The 27237-nt window shown below is 43.6% G+C and overlaps 1 protein-coding gene across 2 annotated transcripts; it reads left to right on the top strand.

Moving 5' to 3' along the window:
- Positions 1–4818: 4818 nt before the first annotated feature.
- Positions 4819–18892, top strand: ANKRD66 (ankyrin repeat domain 66). Of its 2 annotated transcripts, none has more exons than XM_073673915.1 (4): positions 4819–4944; positions 8534–8692; positions 13531–13759; positions 16585–18892. In XM_073673915.1, the coding sequence occupies exons 2-4, from the start codon at positions 8545–8547 to the stop codon at positions 16823–16825; spliced, it is 618 nt and encodes a 205-aa protein (XP_073530016.1). In that variant the 5' UTR covers positions 4819–4944; positions 8534–8544; the 3' UTR covers positions 16826–18892. The 2 variants fall into 2 exon arrangements, with proteins under 2 accessions (XP_073530016.1, XP_073530014.1); XM_073673913.1 differs by having other exon boundaries at positions 13528–13759.
- Positions 18893–27237: the final 8345 nt, after the last annotated feature.

The following is a 27237-nucleotide window of genomic DNA, read 5'->3' as shown; positions in this document are numbered from 1 at the left end:
CCAATGATATCACAGTACAGGGATAATAAACACAGTGATGTCACAGTACAGGGATAATAAACACAGTGATGTCACAGTACAGAGATAATACACACAGTGATGTCACAGTACAGAGATAATAAACCCAATGATATCACAGTACAGGGATAATAAACACAGTGATGTCACAATACAGGGATAATAAACACAGTGATGTCACAGTACAGGGATAATAAACACTGTGATGTCATAGTACAGGGATGATAAACAGTGATGTCACAATACAGGGATAATAAACACAGTGATGTCACAGTACAGGAATAATTAACATGGTGATGTCATAGTACAGGGATAACAAACAGTGATGTCACAGTACAGAGATAATAAACCCAATGATATCACAGTACAGGGATAATAAACACAGTAATGTCACAGTACAGGGATAATAAACCCAATGATATCACAGTATAGGGATAACAAACCCAATGATATCACAGTACAGGGATAATAAACACAGTGATGTCACAATACAGGGATAATAAACACAGTGATGTCACAGTATAGGGATAATATGCACAGTGATGTCACAGTACAGAGATAATAAACCCAATGATATCACAGTACAGTGATAATGCACACAGTGATGTCACAGTACAGGGATAATAAACCCAATGATATCACAGTACAAAGATAATAAACCCAATGATATCACAGTACAGAGATAATACACACACAGTGATGTCACAGTACAGGGATAATAAACACAGTGATGTCACAGTACAGGGATAATACACAGTGATGTCACCGTACAGAGATAATACACACAGTGATGTCACAGTACAGGGATAATAAACACTGTGATGTCATAGTACAGGGATAATAAACACAGTGATGTCACAGTACAGGAATAATTAACATGGTGATGTCATAGTACAGGGATAACAAACAGTGATGTCACAGTACAGAGATAATAAACCCAATGATATCACAGTACGGGGATAATAAACACAGTGATGTCACAGTACAGGGATAATAAACACAGTGATGTCACAGTACAGAGATAATACACACAGTGATGTCACAGTACAGAGATAATAAACCCAATGATATCACAGTACAGGGATAATAAACACAGTGATGTCACAGTATAGGGATAATATACACCGTGATGTCACAGTATAGGGATAATAATCACAGTGATGTCACAGTATAGGGATAATATACACCGTGATGTCACAGTATAGGGATAATATACACAGTGATGTCACAGTACAGTGATAATAAATGCAGTGATGTCACAGTACAGGGATAATAAACCTGATGATATCACAGTACAGGGATAATGCACACAGTACAGGAATAATAAGCAGCGATGTCACAGAACAGAGATAATAAATATAGAGAAGTCACGGGTACAGGGATAAAAATCACAGTGATGTCACAGTAAAAGATATCAAAACCCTTTATCAAGGTGTGCATAATTATCAGTGAAAATGGGCCAAGAAAGATATTTAACTGACTCTGAAAAGTCAGGAATTATTACAAGTCTTACAGTGGGATACATCACTTTTGAAATTGCTAAGATATTGCTTAGTGATCGCAGAACCTACAAAAGCTTTGTTGCAAATAGTCAACAGGGTCCCTGATTTGAGAAGAATCAAACATGAAGGCTGAAACCCGACCACCACTGAACAAGGCACAGAAGGGGAAATGTCAAGGCTGTGCCAAGAAATATCTGTAGGTTTTATAGACTGATGAGATGAGAGTAACTCTTGATAGACCAGATGGATGGGCCTGACTCTGGATCAGTAATGGGTACAGACCTTCACTTCCACTTTGATGCCAGTGAAGGTGAGGTGGGTTATTGCCATGGGCTGGTATTATTTAAGATGAGCTAGTAGAATCTTTTCGGGTTGAAGATGGGCTCAAAAGCAACTTTCAAACCTACTGCTAGTGTTTAGAAGACACTTTCTTCAAGCAGTGGTAAAGGGAAAATTCTGCATCTTTCAAGAAAACCATGATTTTTCTGCTGGACAAGGCTCCATCACAGCATAGAGGTCTCCACTGCTTGGCTGCCAGTAAAGGCCTTAAAAATGAGAGAATAATGACATGGCAACTGTGAGAGACAGAATCTAAAAATATAATATAATTGTATGATGTTTAAATAATTAAATTGCATTTTATTGCATGAAATAAGTATTTGATCACCTACCAACCAGCTACAATTCTGGCTCTCACAGACCTGTTAGTTTTTCTCCTACTCCACACTCATTATCTGTATTATTTGCACATGTTTGAATTTGTTACCGGTATAAAAGACACCTGTCCACACACTCAATCAATGACACTCCAACTTCTCCACAATGGCCAAGACCAAAGAGCTGTGTAAGGACAAAATTGTAGACCTGCACAAGGCTGAAATGGGCTACAGGACAATAGGCAAGCAGTTTGGTGAGAAGGCACAGTGATTAGAAAATGGAGGAAACACAAGATTACTGTCAATCTTCCTCTGTCTGGGGCTCCATGGCCGATCTCACATCGTGGGGTAAGGATGATTCTGAGAAAGATTAGGAATCAGCCCAGAACTACACAGAAAGACCTGGTCAATGACCTGAAGAAAGCTGGGACCACAGTCTCAAACATTACCGTTAGAAACACACTATCCACTGTCATGGATTAAAATCCTGCAGGGCATGCAAGGTCCCACTGCTCACGCCAGTACATGTCCATGCCCATTTGAAGTTCGCCAGTGACCATCTGGATAATCCAGAGGAGGCATGGAGGAAGGTCATGTGGTGAGATGAGACCAAAATAGAACTTTTTGGAATCAACTCCACTCGCTGTGTTTGGAGGAAGAAGAAGGATGAGTACAACCTCAAGAACACCGCCCCAACCGTGAAGCATGGTGGAGGAAACTTCATACTTTGGGGGTGCTTTTCTGCAAAGGGGACAGGATGCCTGCACCATATTGAAGGGAGGATGGATGGGGACATATATCGCGAGATTTTGGCCAATAACCTCCTTCCCTCAGTAAGAGCATTGAAGATGGATCATGGCTGGGTCTTCCAGCATGACAGTTAACCTGGCTGTGTGTTTCGGTCATTAATGAGTGGCTACGTAAGAAGCATTTCAAGGTCCTGGAGTGGCCAAACCAGTCTCCAGACCTGAACCCAATAGAAAATATTTGGCAGGAGCTAAAACTCAATGTTGCCCAGCGACAGCCCCAAAACCTGAAAGATCTGGAGAAGATCTTTTTGGAGGAGGGGGCCAAAATCCCTGCTGCAGCGTGAGCAAACTTGTTCAAGAACTACAGGAAACGTCTGACCTCTGTAATTGCAAACAAAGGTTTCTGGACCAAATATTAAGTTCTGTTTTTTTATTATATCAAATACTTATTTCATACAATAAAATGCTAATAAATTATGTAAAATCATGCAATGTGATTTTTTTTTTTTTTTCAAAGATTCTGTCTCTCACAGGTGAAGTGTACCTACGATAAAAATTACAGCCCTCTCCATTCTTTGTAGGTGGGAAAACTTGCAAAATCAGCAGTGTATGAAATACTAATTTTTCTCACTGTATGTGTGCAGAATTATTGGGCAACTATTAGTGTGCCCGGTTGAGTGTGAGCCTTCATGGGCAGAGCCCTCTCCCTCTTGCAAAATGGGCAGTGTATCAAATACTTATTTTCCCCACTGTAGATATTTTCCTAACAAACACAAAACCTCACTTTTTGTTAAACATTCAGGTTTGGAATGACCGACAGGACTGCAGTTGTGCAATAGTAAAATTAATCATCAAAATTACAAATTGCCTAATAATTCTGCAATCAGTGTAAACTCAGTGATGTTACAGTACAGGGAAAATGTAGTGTGATCATAATGTCTGCATTACAGTATCATGATTTATGTATGGTCTATATTAAGCACATCTGTTCCTACTATTGATCAGCTTTTGTAGCCCATATACGTATATAATATGTGAGCCATATCTATAGCTATAAAAATATACACTCACTATGATAGACAAATACCACGGAAGTTGTCACAAGAACGTTTTCAACTTACTGCTATGGTATGTGGTCACAACCTTACATCTGAATTTCTCCTTACAGTTCTTGCATAAACTTCTTATACTGAAATACTGAAGTCATTTCAGGTCATTGCTTCTGGACAGAGAGCGTAAAGGGGCTATCTGCTTTTCTGATAAAAGTCTGCAGTCACTGTATATGCAGTGTTGGCATTGAGCGCGCCACATGACCCCAAATATTTGATTTGCACAGTTTCGGCCACATTCAACTAGACGTGCTCGGCTTCGCTCAATGCACATGTATTGAGTGAGGCCGAGTATGTCTAGTCAGAATGTGACCGGAAGCAGCAAATTCGAATATTTGTGGTCCATGACTGCCCGCTCTCCCCGGCAATACCGGCGAACACTGACATCGCACGGTGTGCACACTGTAAGAAAGTCTGCAGTCACATAGAATTACTTCTTTAAGGCCAGGTTTAATGAAAAAACATTTTTTGCAGAACTGTCTCCACTTTTTTTTTCCACAGGAAAACCCCTTGTGGAGGAGGGGAGTAATTTCAGAAATTTCCTGCCGCATGTAGAATTTTGTCTAACCCCTGTCTAGATAAACTATTAGGGAATTGGGATAGGGTCATCATAGAGGACATTATGTGGACTGCCAGGAAAAATCTGGATGTATAGTCTTATTTCTAATAATCTCGGATTATCTGATCTAGCAGTTACCAAGTTTCCTTAACATGGAAGTTTATGCAATTGTTAACAGAGATTTTCACAAGCACGGAGCAGCAATGAGAGGCGGCAGTCACACAACGGGGAGGAGAGAGTTTCCATGGTGGCCTCCAACAACAAAAGACGCCCTTCCTGAACTTCTGTAATGTTCTCCTCTGAAGATCTGGGTGGAAACATCATAATGCTTCTCTACGACTGCAGGACACAGTAAGGAACAACTTTCGTTGCAAGTTTTCTGAATCACTGTGTTGCTGTATCTATGTAATAATCATCATTCTAATCACCTAGAAACTAGAAAATAGAAACGATTATTGTGTAAGGCTGTGTGCCCATGATGCGTTTTTAATGCGTTTCTGCAGCATTTTTGCAGCTGCAGAAACGCTGCGGAAACGCATTAAAAACGCATGGTAGAAGGGCAGCAATGTTCCCCAATGATAATCCGCATGTGCTGTGCACATGCTGCGGAAATTAATTTCCGCTGCGGATTATCATTGCGGAAAAAAACACAGCACTACCAATTATTTTGCGGAAATGCTGCGTTTTCGCCACCATTGACTTGCATTAGAACGCGCCAATTCCGCAAGACTGCATCTGTACTTGCGTAATTGGCATGTTCTAATGTGCAGATGGTACCCGGGTGTAGAGGAGAGGAGAGTCTCATCCACACCCAGGTACCATTAAAAAATCTGTAAAAAAAAGAATAAAATAAAAATAAATGTATAATAACCTTCCGGCGGCCCGCACTGTGCTGCTCCTTGCTTCCCGGTGGATTGAAGGACCTGCGCTGACGTCAGAGTCATGTGACGGGTCACGCGACGCTGACGTCGGCAGGTCTTTCAATCCACCGCTGTCGGCAAGGGAGAACGGAGTGTAAAGCAGGTGTAAGGCAGCGCTAGTCATCATACTGGGGGATACTCGCTGCACCGGGTCAATTAAAGCACACCAGCCACGTTTTTCAGTTTTCACACTTCAGCAGTTTATTGCACTTCATAACTTCTTATCACACAGTCCATCTTAGAGGCTCACCGGCATATTACACACACAACATTCGGGAGCCTTTCCAGCGACAGACACATCCACTTGGCTCCAGTTACAGCCCTCAGCTAGGCAACAACATAAATGTTCATATAACGCAGTGTTTTTACCTTTGGCGGGTTTTAGCTGCTTCAGGTTTATTCTGCCACTGCTGTGGCCTTTACGGCTTCCCAGATGGGGGTCTCCAGCCCTCGTACCATCCAAGGCTACTGGTATGTTTACACAGCCAACATCCAGCCTCCGCCTTTCAGGCTCTTGCTTTCCAAGCCTCTGGCCCTCCAAGGCTACTGGGATCGCTTACACAGCTAAGGATCCAGCCTCCGCCTTTCAGGCTCCACCAGGCTTCAATAGGCCTCACTAGGCCTCACACTCTAGCGGTGTCCCACACGGGAACAGGCCTCACGCCTTACACACCCTGTCTCAAGACTACCAGGGTTTATATATCCTGTAGTACACACACACAGGACCTGTGCTATGTCACAGTCATGTGACCAGACATTCTGTGTGCACAGTACCTGTCCTATGTCACAGTCATGTGACCAATCACCTGAGGGGGAGGTACATGGTCAGCCAAAACACATCCTGTTCCATTACCGTAATGCCGCAGGTCGCTGCATTACACAGGACACCGGGGGCCATCGGAGGGTAAGTATACATTTATTTTTTTATTTTTAACCACTCTCTCGGGTCACACTATATAAATCCATGCCCTTTGCATGGATTTATATAGTGTGACCTAGTTGTCACAAGCACTTTCCAAGTGATGCTAATCGCTTGGAAAGCACTTGTCAATCCGCATGCGGAAATGTCAGTGAATAACGCTCCATTTCCGCATGTCCCTGGCAGAAAAACACATGTACAATCCGCATGCGTTTTTTTCTGCCAGGGAGATGCAGAAACGCTCAGGAAAAATTCCTGAGCATGTCTGCATCGTGGGCACATAGCCTAAATGGAATTTAAAGTGGGCACTAGGTATATAATTGCTGCGGTCCAAATACTGGGACCCCAGCTCATCATGAGAACAGGGGATCCAAAGCCTGTGTGAGAGGCTCAGTACTGAGCATGTGCGACCTCTGCTCCATTTGCTGCCTACAGGAATGGTGGTCGCACATGCTCATCACCATTCAATGCAGTATTTTTTTTCTCATACTTGTGATCAATGAGGATCTCAGCCTCCACACCCTCATAGATCCATATATCAGTGACATATGCTGTTTATGGAACAACCTTCTTAAATTGTATTTCCTACTGAGTTTTACAAAGCTATGACCCTTTTATAAATGGTTGCTTACGTTGCATCTTCCAACTTAAACGGGTTGTCTGGTTACAAGTATCAGTTCTCTCAATGTCAGATCGGTGGGATCCAACAACCGGCACCTCTATCGATCAGCTGATGCGAGCTTCGACGACGGCCAACGTTAAACAGATTGATCAGAGCTGCATTGCGCAGCTACATATAATGTGTAGCAGTCACTGCTGGGTACTGCAGGTGAACTCCTATTCTCTTGATAATAACCTGTTCTGCAGTACTCAGAAGCGGCTGCTACACACTGAATTGAGCTGCGCGGTGCAGATGTGTTCAGTTCATAAAGTAAGGAAACGTCTGAAACGTCTTCATAAAGTCTGAAACGCGTAAGAAATTCGTTAGTTATACTTTGGATGTACCAGAGGATATCATCTTTTTAACTTTGCTGGAATTAAATCTTATTTTAATTGGGACCTTCAGAAGGACTTTCTTACTTGGATTTACCTGTTGCCATGTTGGGCAGAAGTGGATTCTTCCGTGCCGAAGACTATCATAGTCTTTTGTTGGGTGAGCTGGCTTTGTTCTCACAGCTAAGTTCAGTGTTTACACCTGCCACTGGAGCTCAGAACATCTTATTGGAGGGTAAGCCAGGAGACGGATCCTCGCCAATCTAATATTGCTGGTAAGATATCAACATCTGGTGACCGGACAACCATTTTAAGTTGTTTTTCATTGGCACCAGTGTTGACAGTCCCATGTGCCCACATCATGCATTTTTTTTTATAAAGTTTTAATAGTTCTAGTGGTGGTTAAAAAAAAGCATCCCTCCAGTCATGATGTGGTTAGTAGGTGCATACGACAGCTACCAATGTGCTGGGGCAGGGGTGAAATTCATGTTTTCAGATTGTTGATATTGTTCAACAATTTTGGTTCTCAAGTCCTCAGTCCTTCTCCTCTTTCTGTTCTCCATGCTTAGTGTGGCACACACTGACACACAACACAAAGATTGAGTCAACTTCTCCCCTTTTTATCTGGTGTCAGGTGTGATTTTCATATTTCCCACACCTGTTACTTGCCACAGGTGAGTTTGAACAAACATCACATGAAACAAAGTTGTTTACCCACAAGTTTGGAAAGGTGGCAACAATTTTGTCTGACCCATTTTTGGGGTGGTCTGTGAAATTATGTCCAATTTGCCTTTTTTTTCCAGTTTTTTGTGTTGTTTCAATACACACAAAGGAAATAAACAATATAGTAAAACATGTGTAATTGCAATAATTTTCTGGGAGAAATACTTCAGTTTCTGAAACAATTTCAAGGGTGCAAACACTTTCGGCCATGACTGTTCCCAGAAGAGTGGGAGCTGAGGGACCTACTCCATATTGATGTCTATGGATGGGAGGTCAGAAAAGCTTCTTTAGGTGTAATGTGGAGGGGGCACAATAGTTTTGTCAATATAGTGTATCTCTATGTACTAATGTTTTTATTACATTTATGTTTTCTCTTTACAACCAGAAATTTACAAGATGGCAGACGTCACTGAACTCCACCAAGCGGCTGCTCTCGGGGATTATGATTTGGTCTCTGAAATCTTGAAGAAAGGTCTTCATGACCCAAATCACAAAGATATTGACTGGAACGACAGGACCGCACTGCACTGGGCAGCAGCCAAAGGTAGGTCCACATTATACAGTAGTCCCAAGCACATTAAGGAAATGATGAAACATGGAACTTTACCCTAAACCATCATGGTCCCAGGCTTCAGGATCCCAATAAAGCCATTTTGGTGTCCCCCTCTAACGTTCAGTAGTATGAAAGGAAACTGGCACGTGCAACGAGTCCAGTACATCGATAGGAACACCCTAATAAAATAAACCCCTAGAGGAGAAAAATGATCTGAGGGGGAAAATGATTCTTAATTTTAGCCGCACTGAAGACCCATTTCCTTTTTAACAAGTTATAAAAGTAAGCTTCATTAGGTGTTAGTTAAGTAACACACTCTAAAGTAACAGATATTACGTACTATTATTAGTGTTAGTATTAGCAGTAAAGGGAATCTAAATGAAGGAATAAAAAATTTAGCTGGCACTGTTGTGGGTGTACTGGCAATGTTATAGGGTCACTGTTGTATAAATATTAAGCATGCTCTTTAACATTGTTCTGAGTACACTGATGCTGATATTGTCACGGGGGCACTTTGGTTAACACTGTTTTGAGAGTATTATAATATACATAAAGGAACTGTGGCTGGTAATATGATGGTACTGTTATGGGGACACTACAGCTATTGTAGATGCCTTGTGACTATACTGTTATGGGTGCACTATTGCTAGCATTGCTGTAGTAGCTGATACTGTTATGGGTGCACTATAGCTGGCACTGTTGTAGAAGCTGATACTGTTATGAGTGCACTGTGGCTGGCACTGCTGTAGAAGTTGATACTGTTATGGGTGCACTATGACTGGCACTGGTATAGAAGCTGATACTCTTATGGGTGCACGGTGGTTGGCACTGTCATACAAGCTGATACTGTTATGGGTGCACGGTGGCTGGCACTGTTATAGAAGCTGATACTGTTATGGGTGCACTCTGGCTGGTACTGTTATAGAAGTGGATACTGTTATGGGTGCATTATGTTGTAGAATCTGATACTGTTATGGATACACTAAGACTGGAACTGCTGTAGAAGCTGATACTGTTATGGATTCACTGTGACTTGCACTGTTATAGAAGCTGATACTGTTATGGGTGCACTGTGGCTGGCACTGTTGTAGAAGCCGATACTGTTATGGGTGCAGTATGACTGGCACTGTTGTAGAAGCTGATACTGTTATGGGTGCACTGTGGCTGGCATTGCTGTCGATGTTGATACTATTATGGGTGCACTAACACTGGCACTGTTATAGAAGCTGATACTGTTATGGGTGCACTGTGACTGGCACTGTTATAGAAGCTGATAATGTTATGGGAGCACTGCGGCTGGCACTGTTATAGAAGCTGATACTGTTATGGCTATCCTGTGGCTGGCATTGTTGTAGAAGCTGATACTGTTATGGATGCACTGTGGCTGGCACTGTTATAGAAGCTGATACTGTTATGGCTGCACTGTGGCTGGCACTGTTGTAGAAGCTGATACAGTTATGGGTGCACTGTGGCTGGCACTGTTGTAGAAGCTGATACTGTTTTGGGTGCACTAAGACTGGCACTGTTATAGAAGTTGATACTGTTATAGGTGTACTATGACTGGCACTGTTATAGAAGCTGATACTGTTATGGGTGCACTATAACTGGCACTGTTGTAGAAGCTGATACTGTTATGGCTGCCCTGTGGCTGGCTCTGTTATAGAAGCTGATACTGTTATGGGTGCACTGTGGCTGGCACTGTTGTAGAAGCCGATACTGTTATGGGTGCAGTATGACTGGCACTGTTGTAGAAGCTGATACTGTTATTGGTGCACTGTGGCTGGCATTGCTGTAGAAGCTGATACTGTTATGGGTGCACTGTGGCTGGCACTGTTATAGAAGCTGATACTGTTATGGCTGCCCTGTGGCTGGCTCTGTTATAGAAGCTGATACTGTTATGGGTGCACTGTGGCTGGCACTGTTGTAGAAGCCGATACTGTTATGGGTGCAGTATGACTGGCACTGTTGTAGAAGCTGATACTGTTATGGGTGCACTGTGGCTGGCATTGCTGTAGATGTTGATACTATTATGGGTGCACTAACACTGGCACTGTTATAGAAGCTGATACTGTTATGGGTGCACTGTGACTGGCACTGTTATAGAAGCTGATAATGTTATGGGAGCACTGCGGCTGGCACTGTTATGGCTGCCCTGTGGCTGGCATTGTTGTAGATGCTGATACTGTTATGGCTGCACTGTGGCTGGCACTGTTGTAGAAGCTGATACAGTTATGGGTGCACTGTGGCTGGCACTGTTGTAGAAGCTGATACTGTTATGGCTGCACTGTGGCTGGCACTGTTGTAGAAGCTGATACAGTTATGGCTGCACTGTGGCTGGCACTGTTGTAGAAGCTGATACTGTTATGGCTGCACTGTGGCTGGCACTGTTGTAGAAGCTGATACTGTTTTGGGTGCACTAAGACTGGCACTGGTATAGAAGTTGATACTGTTATAGGTGTACTATGACTGGCACTGTTATAGAAGCTGATACTGTTATGGGTGCACTATAACTGGCACTGTTGTAGAAGCTGATGCTGTTATGGGTGCACTGTGGCTGGCACTGTTATAGAAGCTGATACTGTTATGGCTGCCCTGTGGCTGGCACTGTTATAGAAGCTGATACTGTTATGGGTGCACTAAAACTGGCACTGTTGTAGAAGCTGATACGATTATGGGTGCACTAAGACTGGCACTGTTATAGAAGCTGATACTGTTATGGGTGCACTCTGACTGGCACTGTTATAGAATCTGATACTGTTATGGGTGCACTGTGGCTGGCACTGTTATAGAAGCTGATACTGTTATGGGTGCACTATAACTGGCACTGTTGTAGAAGCTGATACTGTTATGGGTGCACTGTGGCTGGCATTGCTATAGATGTTGATACTATTATGGGTGCACTAACACTGGCACTGTTATAGAAGCTGATACTGTTATGGGTGAACTGTGACTGGCACTGTTATAGAAGCTGATAATGTTATGGGAGCACTGCGGCTGGCACTGTTATAGAAGCTGATACTGTTATGGCTGCCCTGTGGCTGGCACTGTTGTAGAAGCTGATACAGTTATGGATGCACTGTGGCTGGCACTGTTATAGAAGCTGATATTGTTATGGCTGCACTGTGGCTGGCACTGTTGTAGAAGCTGATACAGTTATGGATGCACTGTGGCTGGCACTGTTGTAGAAGCTGATACAGTTATGGGTGCACTGTGGCTGGCATTGCTATAGATGTTGATACTATTATGGGTGCACTAACACTGGCACTGTTATAGAAGCTGATACTGTTATGGGTGCACTGTGACTGGCACTGTTATAGAAGCTGATAATGTTATGGGAGCACTGCGGCTGGCACTGTTATAGAAGCTGATACTGTTATGGCTGCCCTGTGGCTGGCACTGTTGTAGAAGCTGATACTGTTATGGATGCACTGTGGCTGGCACTGTTATAGAAGCTGATATTGTTATGGCTGCACTGTGGCTGGCACTGTTGTAGAAGCTGATACAGTTATGGATGCACTGTGGCTGGCACTGTTGTAGAAGCTGATACTGTTTTGGGTGCACTAAGACTGGCACTGTTATAGAAGTTGATACTGTTATAGGTGTACTATGACTGGCACTGTTATAGAAGCTGATACTGTTATGGGTGCACTATAACTGGCACTGTTGTAGAAGCTGATACTGTTATGGGTGCACTGTGGCTGGCACTGTCATAGAAGCTGATACTGTTATGGCTGCCCTGTGGCTGGCACTGTTATAGAAGCTGATACTGTTATGGGTGCACTGTTGCTGGCACTGTTGTAGAAGCTGATACTGTTATGGCTGCCCTGTGGCTGGCACTGTTGTAGAAGCTGATACTGTTATGGGTGCACTAAGACTGGCACTGTTATAGAAGCTGATACTGTTATGGGTGCACTATGACTGGCACTGTTATAGAAGCTGATACTGTTATGGCTGCACTGTGGCTGGCACTGTTATAGAAGCTGATACTGTTATGGGTGCACTATAACTGGCACTGTTGTAGAAGCTGATACTGTTATGGCTGCACTGTGGCTGGCATTGCTGTAGATGTTGATACTATTATGAGTGCACTAACACTGGCACTGTTATAGAAGCTGATACTGTTATGGGTGCCCTGTGGCTGGCACTGTTATAGAATCTGATAATGTTATGGGTGCACTAACACTGGTACTGTTATAGAAGCTGATACTGTTATGGCTGCACTGTGGCTGGCACTGTTATAGAAGCTGATACTGTTATGGGCGCACTGTGGCTGGCACTGTTATAGAAGCTGATACTGTTATGGGTGCACCGTGGCTGGCACTGTTGTAGAAGCTGATACTGTTATGGGTGCAGTATGACTGGCACTGTTATAGAAGCTGATACTGTTATGGGTGCAGTATGACTGGCACTGTTATAGAAGCTGATACTGTTATGGGCACACTGTGGCTGGCACTGTTATAGAAGCTGATACTGTTATGGGTGCCCTGTGGCTGGCACTGTTATAGAATCTGATAATGTTATGGGTGCACTAACACTGGTACTGTTATAGAAGCTGATACTGTTATGGGCGCACTGTAGCTGGCATTGGTATGGGGTATTCTGACTGTAATGTTATGGGGACCCTATAGCTGACGCTGTTATGGGGCACTCTGGTTGTCATTATATTATAGACTGAGCAGGAATTATAGTGATACATCTGAGGGCAAGGCTGTATAAAATTCATGTGCACGCACCATTTCTACCTTCTCCATATAGTAATTTCTTAGAGTTTTGTCCAAGAATCAGACATTACCATTCCCTCTTTGAATGCCCTTCCTTGCTTCCAGCAGGGCAGTCGGACACAGTGAAGCTATTAGTGGATTATGGGGCCCGGCCCTGTCTGAGGACGGACATCGGATGGACACCTGCACATTTTGCTGCAGAATCAGGAAAGCTAAGCGTCCTCCGTACCCTTCACTCCTTACATGCACCTATCGATGCCACTTCTTTTCATGGAGACTCGCCCAGGAGAATCGCAGAGATTTACGGCCACAAAGACTGCGTGAAGTTTCTGGAGACGTAAGTGAGCATGTCTCCCAGCATGTCTTTGGAGCTCATGTTAAAAGGTGACACCTCCTGGACTCCTAGTAAAATAGGCAAGTGTCCTGGAGGTGGCACTTCTCTTGTCCTGCTGTTTTATCCATATATTGTCAAACAATAATCTTGAGATTGGGTCAGCCCTGGGGTCAGGGGGCATCTTTGTCGGAGGTAACGGATGATGGTTTCTCAGTTATTCTCTTTAGGATCTGAATTAATTTTGGGGTTTTGGGCGATGGCCACTACAAATGATGCAAAGGCATTAGGTCGGGGACCTGATATACATACAGAGCACCATGTATGTTGCCATTAACCCTTTGGAGACATCTGCCGTACATGTATGGCCCACTGCTTGTGTGGAACGGGCTTTAGAGCTCCATATTGCGAGCGCCACCTGTGATACACAGTAGGCACCTGAGAGTACCTGCTTCGATCAGCGTTAGCTCCATTTTCAACAGTTTAACCTTTCAATGGAACTCTTATGTGTGACAGTGGCATTTACAATTTTTCCAACATGGCATCTCCATGGCGTCCCCTCTCAACGTATGCGAAGTGAAGGCCCCCATGTCTTCCATTTTAGTACTCCAATGAAGCCCAGCCTGTAGTTGGGCTTCATACAAGGTCTTCATTTTTTCAGTACAGTGCAATACTACAGTATAGCTGTGTATTATATGGGGTAACCAAGCGATCGCAGGTATAAGTCCCCTAAAACTGTAAAGAAGATTTTTTAACCCCTTTCACCATTTTCCATTTTTGCGATTTTTTTTTTTTCCTCTCCTTCTTACCAGAGCCATAACTTTTTTATTTTTCTGTCAATATGGCCACATTAAGGCTTTTTTTTTTGCGGGACGAGTTGTACTTTTGAATGACACCATTGATTTTACCATATTGTGTACTGAAAAATGGGGGGAAAAAATCCAAGTGCTGTGAAATTGCAAAAAAAAAGTGCAATATCACAATTGTTTTAAGGGTCGTTTTTTTTTTTTTTTTTTTTTATCATGTTCACTGAATGCTAAAACTGACCTTCCATTATCATTCTCCAGGTCATTACGAGTTCGTAGATACTAAACATCTATAGGTTCTTTTTTATTTAAGTGGTGAAAAAAAAATCCAAAGTTTGTTAAAAAAAAAAGTTGCCATTTTCCGAGACCCGTAGTGTCTCCATTTTTCGGGATATGGGGCTTGGTGAGAGCTTATTTTTGCACGCCGGACTGAAGTTTTTATTCATACTATTTTGGGATAGATACGATCTTTTGATCCCCTGTTATTCCATTTTTTTGCAATGTTACAGCGACCAAAAAAACCTAATTCTGGCGTTTTGATTTTTTTTCTCATTATGCCGTTTACCGATCGGATTAATTCTATTTACACATTGATGGATCTGGCGATTCTGAATGCGGCGATCCCAAATATGTGTACAGTGGGTGCAGAAAGTATTCAGACCCCTTTAAATTGTTCACTCTTTCTTTCATTGCAGCCATTTGGTAAATTCTAAAAAGTTCATTTTTTTTCTCATTAAAGTACACTCTGCACCCCATCTTGACTGAAAAAAAAACAGACATGGAGAATTTTTTGCAAATTTATTAAAAAAGAAAAAAAAACTGAAATCTCACATGGTCATAAGTATTCAGAACCTTTTCTCAGTATTGAGTAGAAGTCCGCTTTTGAGCTAGTACAGCCATGAGTCTTCTTAAGAATGATGCAACAAGTTTTTCACACCTAGATCAGCTAATCCGATCACCTGTCACGTCCCCGGAAACTAGCGGGCTCATGCCTGGAGCCCGCGATGAACAGAGAGACCCGACATGTGCTGTACGTATATGGCAGATGTTGGAAAGGGGTTAAGTATATATAAAACTCTCCAAAATGTAAGAGATTAAATAATCCATCTACCCACAAACATAAATGTCAAAATGTAAAAAATCTAAGAAAGTAATAAGGTAAAGTAATTTTGTATTGATACGTGCTGAAAGTGAAGCTGACAAGTACCACGTGCCTCCCAAACTGGGCGCGGTAACATGATTAGTGGGACAACTAGTCTGGGGAAACCAATGCCCCACTTATACTGGGCAATGGGCTTGTTAGGCAAAGTGTTAACATAAGAATAAGCACATGGTGGCGGATTAGGGTAAATGGGGGAGCTATCGGGTTCCCTATTGCCCTAACTAGTAAAATATCCAAATATGTATCTTGTGCAGTTGAACATCAAAATAGATTAAAAAAAAAAAAAAAACAAGACGGGCCCTCAACCCGCTGGATCTACTAAAAATTAAATAAGCTTATAGCTCTCAGAATATGGGACTAAAACCCATTTATACAGTATAAAATGTTGGTATCACTAAGTCTGTACTGACCTGTTTAAAAAAGTTACAAGAGGTTATTTTTTACCCCAATGTTGAAAAAAACTAAATCTTAAAAAAAAATATATATATATATATATTTTTTCAATTCCATCCCACTTGGAATTTTTTTTTTCAAATTTTAGGTACTTTATTTGGTAAAATAAATGAAAAAAAAATGAAATAAAAAAAATGGCTCTTAAAAGGCAAGGAGGTTAAAAAAAACAAAATAAAATTGGCTGTGTCTCCAGGGGGTTAATATGTCCCTGATATTGGTGCTGTACATGGCTTCTTTTTTTTTGGGGGGAGTATTGCAGTTTTCAATATTGTGTCTATTGTGTTGTACATCCCTGCTGTATTTGGCGGATGCGATGGACAATGCTGGAAAAGGGAATGGAGCAAATCTGAAAATGTATGCAATATTTTGTCTTTTAGAGGTATTTTAATGAATGTGATTGGATTTTTCAGGGCTGAAGTAGAATGCAGAGATCACCGTCTGGCGGCAGCACTGGAGGATAACCCCTTGGATGAGATGGATGAAGATTGGGAGGCCAAGAAGTCAGAGCTTCGAACATCTCAGCTCAGGCCAAAAAATAAACCTTTCAGGACTAATCAAGAAAAACATTCCTTAAAGTCAATGATTATCCAGCAAGAAGCAGCAAGAAAATCATTACATTCCTCATATGTGCGAAGGAAAGCAAAGTCATGAAGGCAATGCATCCATTATATTGATACTTGCTTTCCTGCTCTTCTCCACCAGATGGAGACATCATACAGATTTTGTGTCTCTGGGCTGTATACAAAGATCAGTACACAAGTAGATTCAGCTACATATAGGGCCAGATACCACAGCCACTACTGCACCCACTACAGTTATTGTCCTACTAACCACAGCACATGAGGCTCTCTATATACCTTATATATTACCAGGAGGTGATGCAGTCACATTTCTTCCACAATTCTTGTGTAAATTATCATGTGGATATGTATTGGCAAGTTATTATTCTTTATCTTTCCGTGTCATTATTCTGTACCCAAACTTCACTGTGTCATTGTCCTGTACCCCAAGTGTCAGTGCCATTACCTGTACCCCGAGTGTTAGTGTCATTATCCTATACCCCGAGTATCAGTGCCATTATCCTGTACCCCGAGTATCAGTGTCATTATCCTGTACCCCGAGTGTCAGTGTCATTATCCTGCACTCCGAGTGTCAGTGTCATTATCCTGTACCCTGAGTGTTAGTGTCATTATCCTGTACCCCGAGTATCAGTGTCATTATTCTGCACCCCGAGGTTCAGTGTCATCATCCAGTACCCCAAGTGTCAGTGTCATCATCCTGTACCCTGAGTGTCAGTGTCATTATCCTGTACCCCGAGTGTCAGTGTCCTCCTGTATCCCAGTTGTCAGTGTAATTATCTTGTATCCCCAAGTGTCAGTGCGTTTTTATTCTGGATCATACTGTAGGTGTACATGCCACCTACACTCATACACTTATGCCGGTGCCTCTGCATGGCTTCCCCTTCCCCCTCCATGCAGGGACGCCAACATACTGCCGCAGCCGCATTGTCACCTCTCAACGCTCGGCACATCCTCGCACTGTGTTCCTGGTGGTGTGCCTAGTGTGCGCGCTCCCATGTTCTTAAAGGGGCAGTGCGCGCATTTAGTATAAAAGGCACCCTCCCCAGAAGGGAGGTGCTGAAGCAATTTCAGTTGTTAGGTCCCCTGGTCTGTGTGTGACCAGTACCTGAACCCGAACCCCTGTGTCATTGTGTGGCCAGGGACTGAATCTTGGAACTGCATCTGGCGGTATGTGAATCCGAAACCACATCGGCGGTACCTGAACTTTGAAGCCACTCCAGTAGTACCTGAACCAGTTCCCGAGACCTGTATGTCTCAACATGTATGTATCAAGACTGTTATAGCAGTCTCCGAATACAGCCCTGACTGTGTCGCTGTGTCAGTATCCGTATCCTGCCTGAAGAGTAGTCTGAACGGAGCCAGAGTCCAGTCTGTGTCTGTGTACCTGAGCCCTGAAGTCAGCTGCTGCAGTACTGGGGACTGCCTAGGTGTGGTACCTGGTGGCTACCTGCAGCTCAAGAGTGACTCCGCCATCAGGAGCTCCAGTGAACACCAGGTAACCACTTAGCTACGCCCCTCCTAGGTAAGCCTGGCACCATGGCACAGTAGGTCCATCAGCCACATATGCCACCTGCTTGAGTGACATTTAACAATAAAAAGAGCATAAAATGAAGGTAAAGACTAAGTCATAATGTAATGCAATCAAACCCCTATACTCTTCATTCCATGTACACTAACATATCGGAGTTACATTGATTTGGTGGTGGAACCAGTGGTGCGGCCAATTCTCCAAAGTGATCCAAGAACAATTTTTCAACATGACAACACCAGGCCACTCGTTGCTCGTGATGTTGTGAGCAGCCTGCATGGCTTAAATGTGCTCCCATGGCCTGCAACATCCCTGGGCTTGTCTCCCATCGAGTACATCTGGGATTTCATTGGGCAGCAATTACAAAAGGAGCTGCCAGCAGCGGATCTTGATGACTTGCCCAAGTGCATTAAATGCTGCAGAACATTCCTCAGACAATCATTAATAACCTCATTGATAGCAGCCAAGGCTGTAAGTGCCGGGATTTCTGCACGTGGGGCTCATACTCGACGCGGAATAAATCGAGATTTTTTAAAAATTTTGTTTCCATTTTTCCATTATCAGTAACATGTCTATCCGTCCTGAGATTTCTATAAATACAGAACTTTTTCTTGTGTTGCAATTTCAATGCTGGAAAAGATCGAAAGGGAGTGGGTGACGAGGAATTTGGTAGCCACAGAGACTTGATAAAAATGGATAAACTTGTTTCTGAAAAACACCAAAGCGTAAATGTATATAGACAGAGTCTCCTCAAATTAACAACCAAACTGAAAAATTAGACCCTTAAAAATTCACTTTTATTTATATTCTTTAAAAACCATATAGGACTCAAATTCTTGAAAACATAAATGAGTACAACACACAACAACGAGTATAGAGCCAGGGAGCACAACACAGGTCTAACAGGTCCCTCGTTCTCCCTACCATCTCTACTTTCCTGGCAGCGGAGGTTGGCACCCTAATTTGTACTGCGTGGCGCCTTCGCTCAACGTTGGTGTCCCTTATAAAGCCTGTTTGCCCCTAACCGTACTAAGCAACATGTTACAGACAGCAAAAGAGGAATGAAAGAAGGGATATACAAATGCTAAATTGCCCTGATAGATTTTGATGCGCTTTTCTAAGTGGGTCTCTTAAATAGTGTGATCATACCCAAATTTCTTATAATGGCAGGAAACGTGCCTGCGGTATAATAATATTTCTACCCACACTTCTTAGGGGCAACAAAAAAGAGGGGGAAAGAAAAACTGTGACTAAGATATGATAAACTCACATGTGATTCTCAATAAGGATAGAACCTCAGCAATGATATATAAACAATGTCCTCATATTGAATTGTCACTGATCATGCACTCATCTCAATTGCTCCCCTCAGATCACATATTGTCACACCGTAAATGGCGAAACCGGGAAATGGCTGAGTGTTGGGACCCGCACCTGTCCCTGCCACACTAGAGGGGCCCTGACTTTCCCTTATCTCAGGGTACCTCTGATGGTGAGGAGGCCTGAGCCGCCAGCGTCTCCTTAACTAATGCGCAAGCCCTGATAATGACACCCTCTCTTCCCAGGGATGAAGACAGTACAAAAGAATGATACTGTGACAAGACAGGGAAATACAGACAGGGTAAACAGAAATAGCAGTCACATGAAATGCTCACTCAGCCACAGAGGAAACACAAGGGAGTTAAGGAGGGGAAACCAAAAAGGAGAGAATGCAAGTAAACACGCAGCAACCATGATAGCTAAGTAAACCTCCAAGCTCCTAAACACAACGCTGCTCCTTCACTCTCCAAGTCAGGCAGAAGAACTGATCACTGACACCCCAGGAAGTCAGAGCCGAGTCTATATAGAAGAAAAGAGTAGTTAACCCAAATCAGCTGATTGACCAGAATCTCAGGAAAACCCAGCAACCCAGATTAACTCCTGCACTGCTGCAAAAAGCAGTAAGTTAATAAACTGGAGAGGCGCTTCGGCCCAGTATGTCTGAACTATGCCCAGAACGCTGCAGTTCTCTGGAACCTCTCTGTCGCAGTAACCCCGTGACACATATACACTGTGTTGGTGAAATCACCATATAGAAAGACAACAATGTCTATGCAAATATCCCAAGTCATTCAATAGAATAGAAAAGACACTTATCAAAGTTTTGCCAAATCCGGATTTTTACATATAACAACCATCAATGTGGTATTATAAAAGAGAAGATAACACTTATTGTTTTTTGTCCCTCAATGGTGGTCCCAACGTGTTTCCCCCTGCAATATACAGGGTTCCTCAGGGGACTGATAGGAGATACTGATCCATCTCTATGCACACAGCATCTTATGCCACGTGGAGATGGATCAGTATTAGAAAAGAGCATCAAAATCTATCAGGGCAATTTAGCATTTGTAGATCCCTTCTTCCATTCCTCTTTTGCTTTCTGCAGCATGTTGCTTAGTACAGATAGGGGACAACAAAGTTTATAAGGGACACCAACGTTGAGCGGGGGCGCCACGCAGTACAAATTAGGGTGCCAACCTCCGCTGCCAGGACGGGAGAGATGGTACGGAGAACCGGGGACCTGTTAGGTCTGTGTTGTGCTCCCTGGCTATACGTTGATTAATCCTTATTACCTTACCCACCTGGCATTTAATTGTTCCCCGATTATACGGAACCCTTATTACACTATCTGTACTCATTGTTGCAATATGTATGTTTTAAAGAATTTATGAGTCCTATATGCTTATTAAAGAATATTAATAAAAGTGAATTTTTAAGGGTATAGTTTTTCAGTTTGGTTGTTAAACTTGTTTCTGGACATATTTTCTAAGAAATCCCTTTGGGCATGAACCTTTGAGTTGATATTATCCGGTAGCCTGCAGGAGTATGGGCGTCCTGCGGGCTCATCTCTCAGTTGATACGTTTTATCGTAGCTTCTAGTACATTGATTTTTTGCTTGTATCCCTGGTAGATGACATGTATATGATGACCACAGAGAGGAGCACTGATATCTTCATGTGCCGGGCTTATCAAGTCTTAAATTCTCCCTAATGTGTAATATTCTCTTCTTCTACTTAATAAAGGACACCGTATATTTAGGTCTTTTCGCTTTCATTAATCCCCCTCCTTCGATGCTGCAATACAACCTGCTGAACTCATAGCTGCAGATCATAGTGCAAACGCATATAATAGACCTTAATTATTAACCCTTATGATTTCACACGTGAATTCCAGCGCTGTGTTTTGAACGTAGTGACCTCTCCGGTTTCCTCAGGACATAAACAGAAAGTTAGGTGAGTACGTGCTCTTTATAGGTTTGTGGGGTCCTTCAGATGCCACAATTCAGTAGCCTCCATGTCAGGCCAAGTTGTGTAGTGTTTCATGTCCAGGGGCGAGTGATGCTTTACAGTGCATGATGGCCTACTATATCAATGAAGCTCGAGAGGGAATGGCAAGTGAAAGGGAATGCTAGAAAATAAAGCATTGACCTCTAGGTATCAGAGGAAGGGAAAATAAGCATATGTAGGGTAAGAGGATGGTTTCATTTCAGTACCTCCTACGTGTTTTCAGCAGTTTGCTTGTTACACACTTGTCCCAGGTATCCCGGGCTCCGTCTCCTTCCCCCAGGTCTGTTGCCCTCTGCTGTTTTCCTCGTCAGGTTTTGAAAGTTGCCTGGAGTGGATCAATGACATCATCTCCCTAGACCTATTTAAAGGGGTTGTCCCACAAACAAAGTATCTTTTTCTCTGAAGAGGCAATTTGCATAATCAATAGATCTTGGAATAATAATAACTTCAACAATTGGATGTTTTTAAAAAAAATGTTCCTGTGCTGAGATAATCTTATAAATGTGCCCCTGCTGTGTACTGTGTAATGACTGTGTCTGACCGTCCAGGAACATGGTCTGATCATACCACAGCTCCTGGGAAGGGGAGGAAGCAAAAGAGTATACAGACATTACAGCTAGATTAAGGATCTTGCTAACGAATACCAGAGACTGCAGTTGGTTTCTCTCGAACCTGTATTGTAATTTTCAGGGATGAAAGACCAGTTTAGGGTGTTTAGGTAGAACTCTAGGCTATTTTTCAACCTGTGACCCCGGTCGTCTGGGAATGAGTCCCAGCAGGTGGGAATAATAATGTCATTACTGCAAGGGATAGTAATATATAGAAAACCATAGCACTGCCGGGTGGGTGCTCAAGTAGGGTCCAAAACCCTTGCAGTAATTTAGTAAGCAAAACTTGGCACTCCAATTGAGTAATTTAAATACATTTTTTATTCTTCAGTGCAGCACAGGTGAGAAAAACAAAGACGTTTCAGTCGGCGAGACCTTCACTAGCATGTGCATGATGGCATCTGCTGGACAAGCGGTGGATACCGCGTTCTATGCCTCCTTGCCTCCTGTACTACTTTCTTTAAGGGACGTTTCCCACTTTGATTGAGACACTGCGTCCTCACTCTCCTTTATCTATACAATCTGCACATGCTGATGAAGGTCTCGCCGACCGAAACGTCTTTGTTTTTCTCACCTGTGCTGCACTGAAGAATAAAAAATGTATTTAAATTACTCAATTTGAGTGCCAAGTTTTGCTTACTAAATTACTGCAAGGGGGTCCTCAGACATGGGCATTTTCTTTGTTCCCCCAAGCCCCACATCGGTCTTGTAGTATTTGGTGTCTATGTGGTGGTAATATGTAATCTGGTCATGGTGTGGTGGTATTTGTCCCTTGAAAGTGGTATTATTCTGTCACTATGTGGTGGTAATATGAGGTCTGGTCATGGTGTGGCAGTATTTGTTCCTTGTATGTGGTATTATTCGGTCACTATGTGGTGGTAATATGTGATCTGGTGATGGTGTGTTGGTATTAGTCCCTTTTGTATGTGGTATTATTGGTGTTGGTATAGTGGATTGTGCTTTGTATGGCGGTCATTTGTTCTCTTTGATAGTAACTAGGAGAAGAATATTTCCTTTAGGCCTCGGCCCCACTATCAGTATTCGGTCAGTATTTTTTCTCAGGAATGGCAGCCAAAACCAGGAGTGGGTGATAAATGCAGAATTGGTGACTTGTTTTTATTATACATTTTCTCTGATTGTTCCTCACCTAGTTTTGGCTCCCACTCCTGAGAAAAACATACTGACCAAATACTGACTCCGGGGGACTTACAATCTTGTCTGCATCAAGGAGGAGGATGAGTGGAAAATGGCCTTAAATGGCCCAAGGGTCATTATGAGTATTGTGTCATGCCCTTTGGTCTCTGTAACACTCCAGCAGTGTTTCAGACACTTGTAAATTATATTTTCCGTGATCTTAATGGTATTTGAGTTATTGTTCACATCGATGATATCCTCATCTTCTCCATGGACCTGGCTGCGCATAGGGACCATGTGTGCACCATCCTGAAAAGGTTAGAGGATTTATATAAAAAAAGAAAATGTGTTTTCGAAGTGCAGGAGTTGGGGTTCCTGGGACTCATTCTGTCCCCCACGGGGTTTCGGATGCACTCCTAGAAGGTGAGGGTGGTGTTGGAATGGGCACAACCAGTTAACCTCAAAGGATTGCAGCATGTTTTGGGGTCTGCCAATTATTACCGGAGGTTTATTACAAGTTTTTCCAAGGTGGTGAAACCCCTCGCGTATTGTCACCCATAAGGGGCAACACGTGTCTAATTGGGGACTGGAGGCCATTAAGGCCTTTAATACGCTTAAGAAGCCCTTTTCCTTTGCTCCAGTTTTGGTCTAGCCTGATGTCAATAAGCCTTTTATAGTGGAAGTGGATGCCACTGAGGTAGGAGTGGGAGCGGTCCTCTCCCAGGGTTCCACCACTCTAACGCATTTTTTTCTCATAAATTCTCTCCTCCAGAGCTAAATTATGACATCGGCAATCGTGAACTTCTTGCCATAAAGTTAGCTCTGGAAGAGTGGAGGCATCTCCTTGAGGGAGGTAAACACCCATTCACGGTGCTTACTGACCATAAGAATCAGTTTTTTTAGGGAATGCTAAGAGACTGAACTCGAGACCAGCCCAATGGGCCTTGTTTTTTTTACCAGATTCAGTTTTTAGATCTCTTACCTCCCTGGGACCAAGAATGTTTGGGCAGATACTCTCTCTCTGAGTCTTTGTCCTAGTGAGTCTGAAATTACGGAAACTGATTTCATTCTTCCTAGAGGCATTGTAGTCTCTTCTGTCAATTTAGCTTGGGAGAGGGTAAAGGCTCAGGGGATGGCTCCATCCAGCACACCTCATGGAAAATGATTTGTTCTGGTGCAGTTATGGTTGGGCTTATTCAGAGATTTTCATGACTCGGTCACATCGGACCACCCGGGCATTAAGGGGACTTGTTACCTGTTGAGCAGAAAGTATTGGTGGCCATCCTTGGGTAAGGATGTTGAAGCTTATGTTAAGGAATGCGAGATCTGTGCCAGGAACAAGGTGCCTTGCGTGGCCCCGGCAGGGAAACTTCTCCCTTTGCCCATTCTTGTACGTGCTTGGTCCCACATATCCATGGACTTCATTATTGGTCTCCCTGACTCCAAGGGTATAACTATTGTTATTGTAGACTGATTTTCTAAACAATGCCATTTGGTTTCTTTTGGCTCAGTTGCCCAGTGCGCAGGACTTAGTAGATTTGTTGCTTGTTCAGGTGGCAAGATTACATGGGGTTCCTATGAATATTGTTTCCGATCGTGGGTCCCAGTTTGTCTCCAGATTCTGGAGGGCTTTCTGTAAACACCTTCGTTCGGAACTCTCGTTTTCATCTTCATACCATCCTCAAACTAATGGGCAAACGAAGCGAACCAACCAACCAGTGTCTTGAATCCTGTCTAAGATCTTATTGTTCCCATACTCAGCATTATTGGGGATCATAGTTAGCCTTGGCAGAGTTTGCCCTAAACAATAAACACCGCGAGAGCTTGGGAATGTCTCCTTTTTTCTGTAATCTAGGATTCCATCCTAGGTCTCCTTGTTTTGATGGCGGGGTTGATGTACTTCAGCGTTCTCTGCTACTATCTACCACCTCCGGAAGGTTTGGGAGGAAGCCCTTATCCATCTCAAAAAAGCAGGAGGGACCATGAAGAGGCAGGCCGATATGCGCCATCAGCCATGTTTCAAACTCACCTTGGGGGACAGAGTTTGGGTGTCTACTAAGAATCTCAAGATTAAGCTACCATCTCCTAAACTCGCACCCAGGTTTATAGGACCATACCCCATTATTGAGGTTGTCAATAAGGTGGCTTTTTGGGTAGGTGTGCCTTCCTCCACTAGGATTCCCAATGTTTTTCACAATTATTAAAGAAGGTTACCCCGCTTGTGACCCAGGATCCTCCTCCTATTCTGGTAGATAATAATGAGGAATATGAAATAGAAAGTATCGTGGACTCTCGTAGAGTTCGGAACTCCATTCAGTATTTCATTCATTGGAAGGGGTACAGTCCTGAGGAGAGGTCCTGGGTCTCGAGAGGTAACATAGATGCCAATCATCTCTTCGCTGAGTTCCTTTAAGAGGTTTCCGCACAAGGTGGGTGGTGAAACAGGCCAGATGGTCCTTATTTTTCTCTAGATTCAATTTTTTTAACATGTTCAGGCTGGGGTTCAAGAATGTGAGGGCTGATGCCTTATCATGCAGCTTTGATTCAGTTTCTTCTCCAGAACCTCCTTCCTCCATTCTTCCTCAGGGTATTGTGGTTTCAATGGTATCCTCGGAGTTGGAAGAGGAGATCCATAGAGTCCAATCGTTGGCTCCTTCTACTACTCAAGGGTCCAAAATATTTGTGCCTGTGTGCCTGTTGCAGGAGTTTCATGATTTTGTCTTGAGTGGTCACCCTCAAAGCTGTGGCTAGACTCTTACGGTGGCCATTTATGATTAATGATATTAAAGATTTTGTATCCGCTTGTGAAGATTGTGCATGTGATGCGCCCCCTGGGCCGTGGGGTACCCGGATCCAGGCCTGTAGACGCTGGGGGTTGTAGTCACTGTGGCGGTGACCTGGTCCGTGACCCAGGGCGGTCAAACCAGGGTAGTAGTCTATGTGTACAAATGTTAATGTCCGACTAAGCCACCTGTGGAATGCGGTTATTGTTAACCGCCGCTGCGGAGCAGTCCGCTGAAGCTGGTGGTATGTGCAGCAAGGTGATGTGACTTCCCACAGGAGGAGTGTAGCTTCAGGGCCGTGTGACTGGATGATGGTGGTGATTGTGCAGGGCATTCTAGTGCTGTGAGTGCTGTCGCCGCAAGGAACACAGAGACAAGATCTTTACTCACTGTTGTTGCAGTTCAGATTACAGGTACCAAGCAATCTTCCCCCGTCGTGCTGTGCGTACTCAGTGAGGGGTTCAGTCCACCCTCAGGTATTTCCAGAGCACTTATCAGGACCCCGTTCTGTGTACCTTCCTCTGGCCTCTACCTGCACCTCACACCCAGCGCCACTTCTATCCGGTACCCTCGGGCCTTGGGTCCTATGTGGCTACCTTCTTAGTGCGACTGGTGTGGACTTATGGCTACAGCACTTGAAACACTGCAGCCTCCGGTTCCTAGTTGAGCATTTGCTGTTTCTCTACTAGTTGAGGGACCTGGTTCCCTGTTCTGGCCTGACCCCTCTACCTCCTGGTAGCAGCGGGCGTACGGGTGGCCTTCTGCACGGCCCGTACCCCTAGGGTCCCTTCTCTCCTCATTCCTGGAGCCGTCCTGCTCCCTCTCCTCTCTCCCAGGCTCATGCCTCTTGACTTGGCCCACCTGTAGAGCAGAGCTCATACAGAGCCTCTGCTCCCTGACTTCTCCTCAGTCTGTCTGACTGGAACTCCACACTGAACTAAGATGGCTACTCTGTTTTATACTACCTGACAAGTGCTCCTCGGATCTACGTCCTCCACCCCATCCACTACATAGTTCCCCCTCTCTAGGTGGTTCCCCCCACTCCAGCCAGGGACCAGGGACTGTGCTCTCCCGTAGGAGCAATCTCTCCCTGTCCCCTGGCA

This window comes from Phyllobates terribilis, unplaced genomic scaffold (assembly GCF_046119375.1).
Source record: "Phyllobates terribilis strain yellow unplaced genomic scaffold, ASM4611937v1 Scaffold_3__8_contigs__length_932513732, whole genome shotgun sequence".
Taxonomy (NCBI): Eukaryota; Metazoa; Chordata; class Amphibia; order Anura; family Dendrobatidae; genus Phyllobates; species Phyllobates terribilis.
Note: the sequence above shows the minus strand (reverse complement) of the source record. Positions and strands in the feature narration are given on the sequence as shown.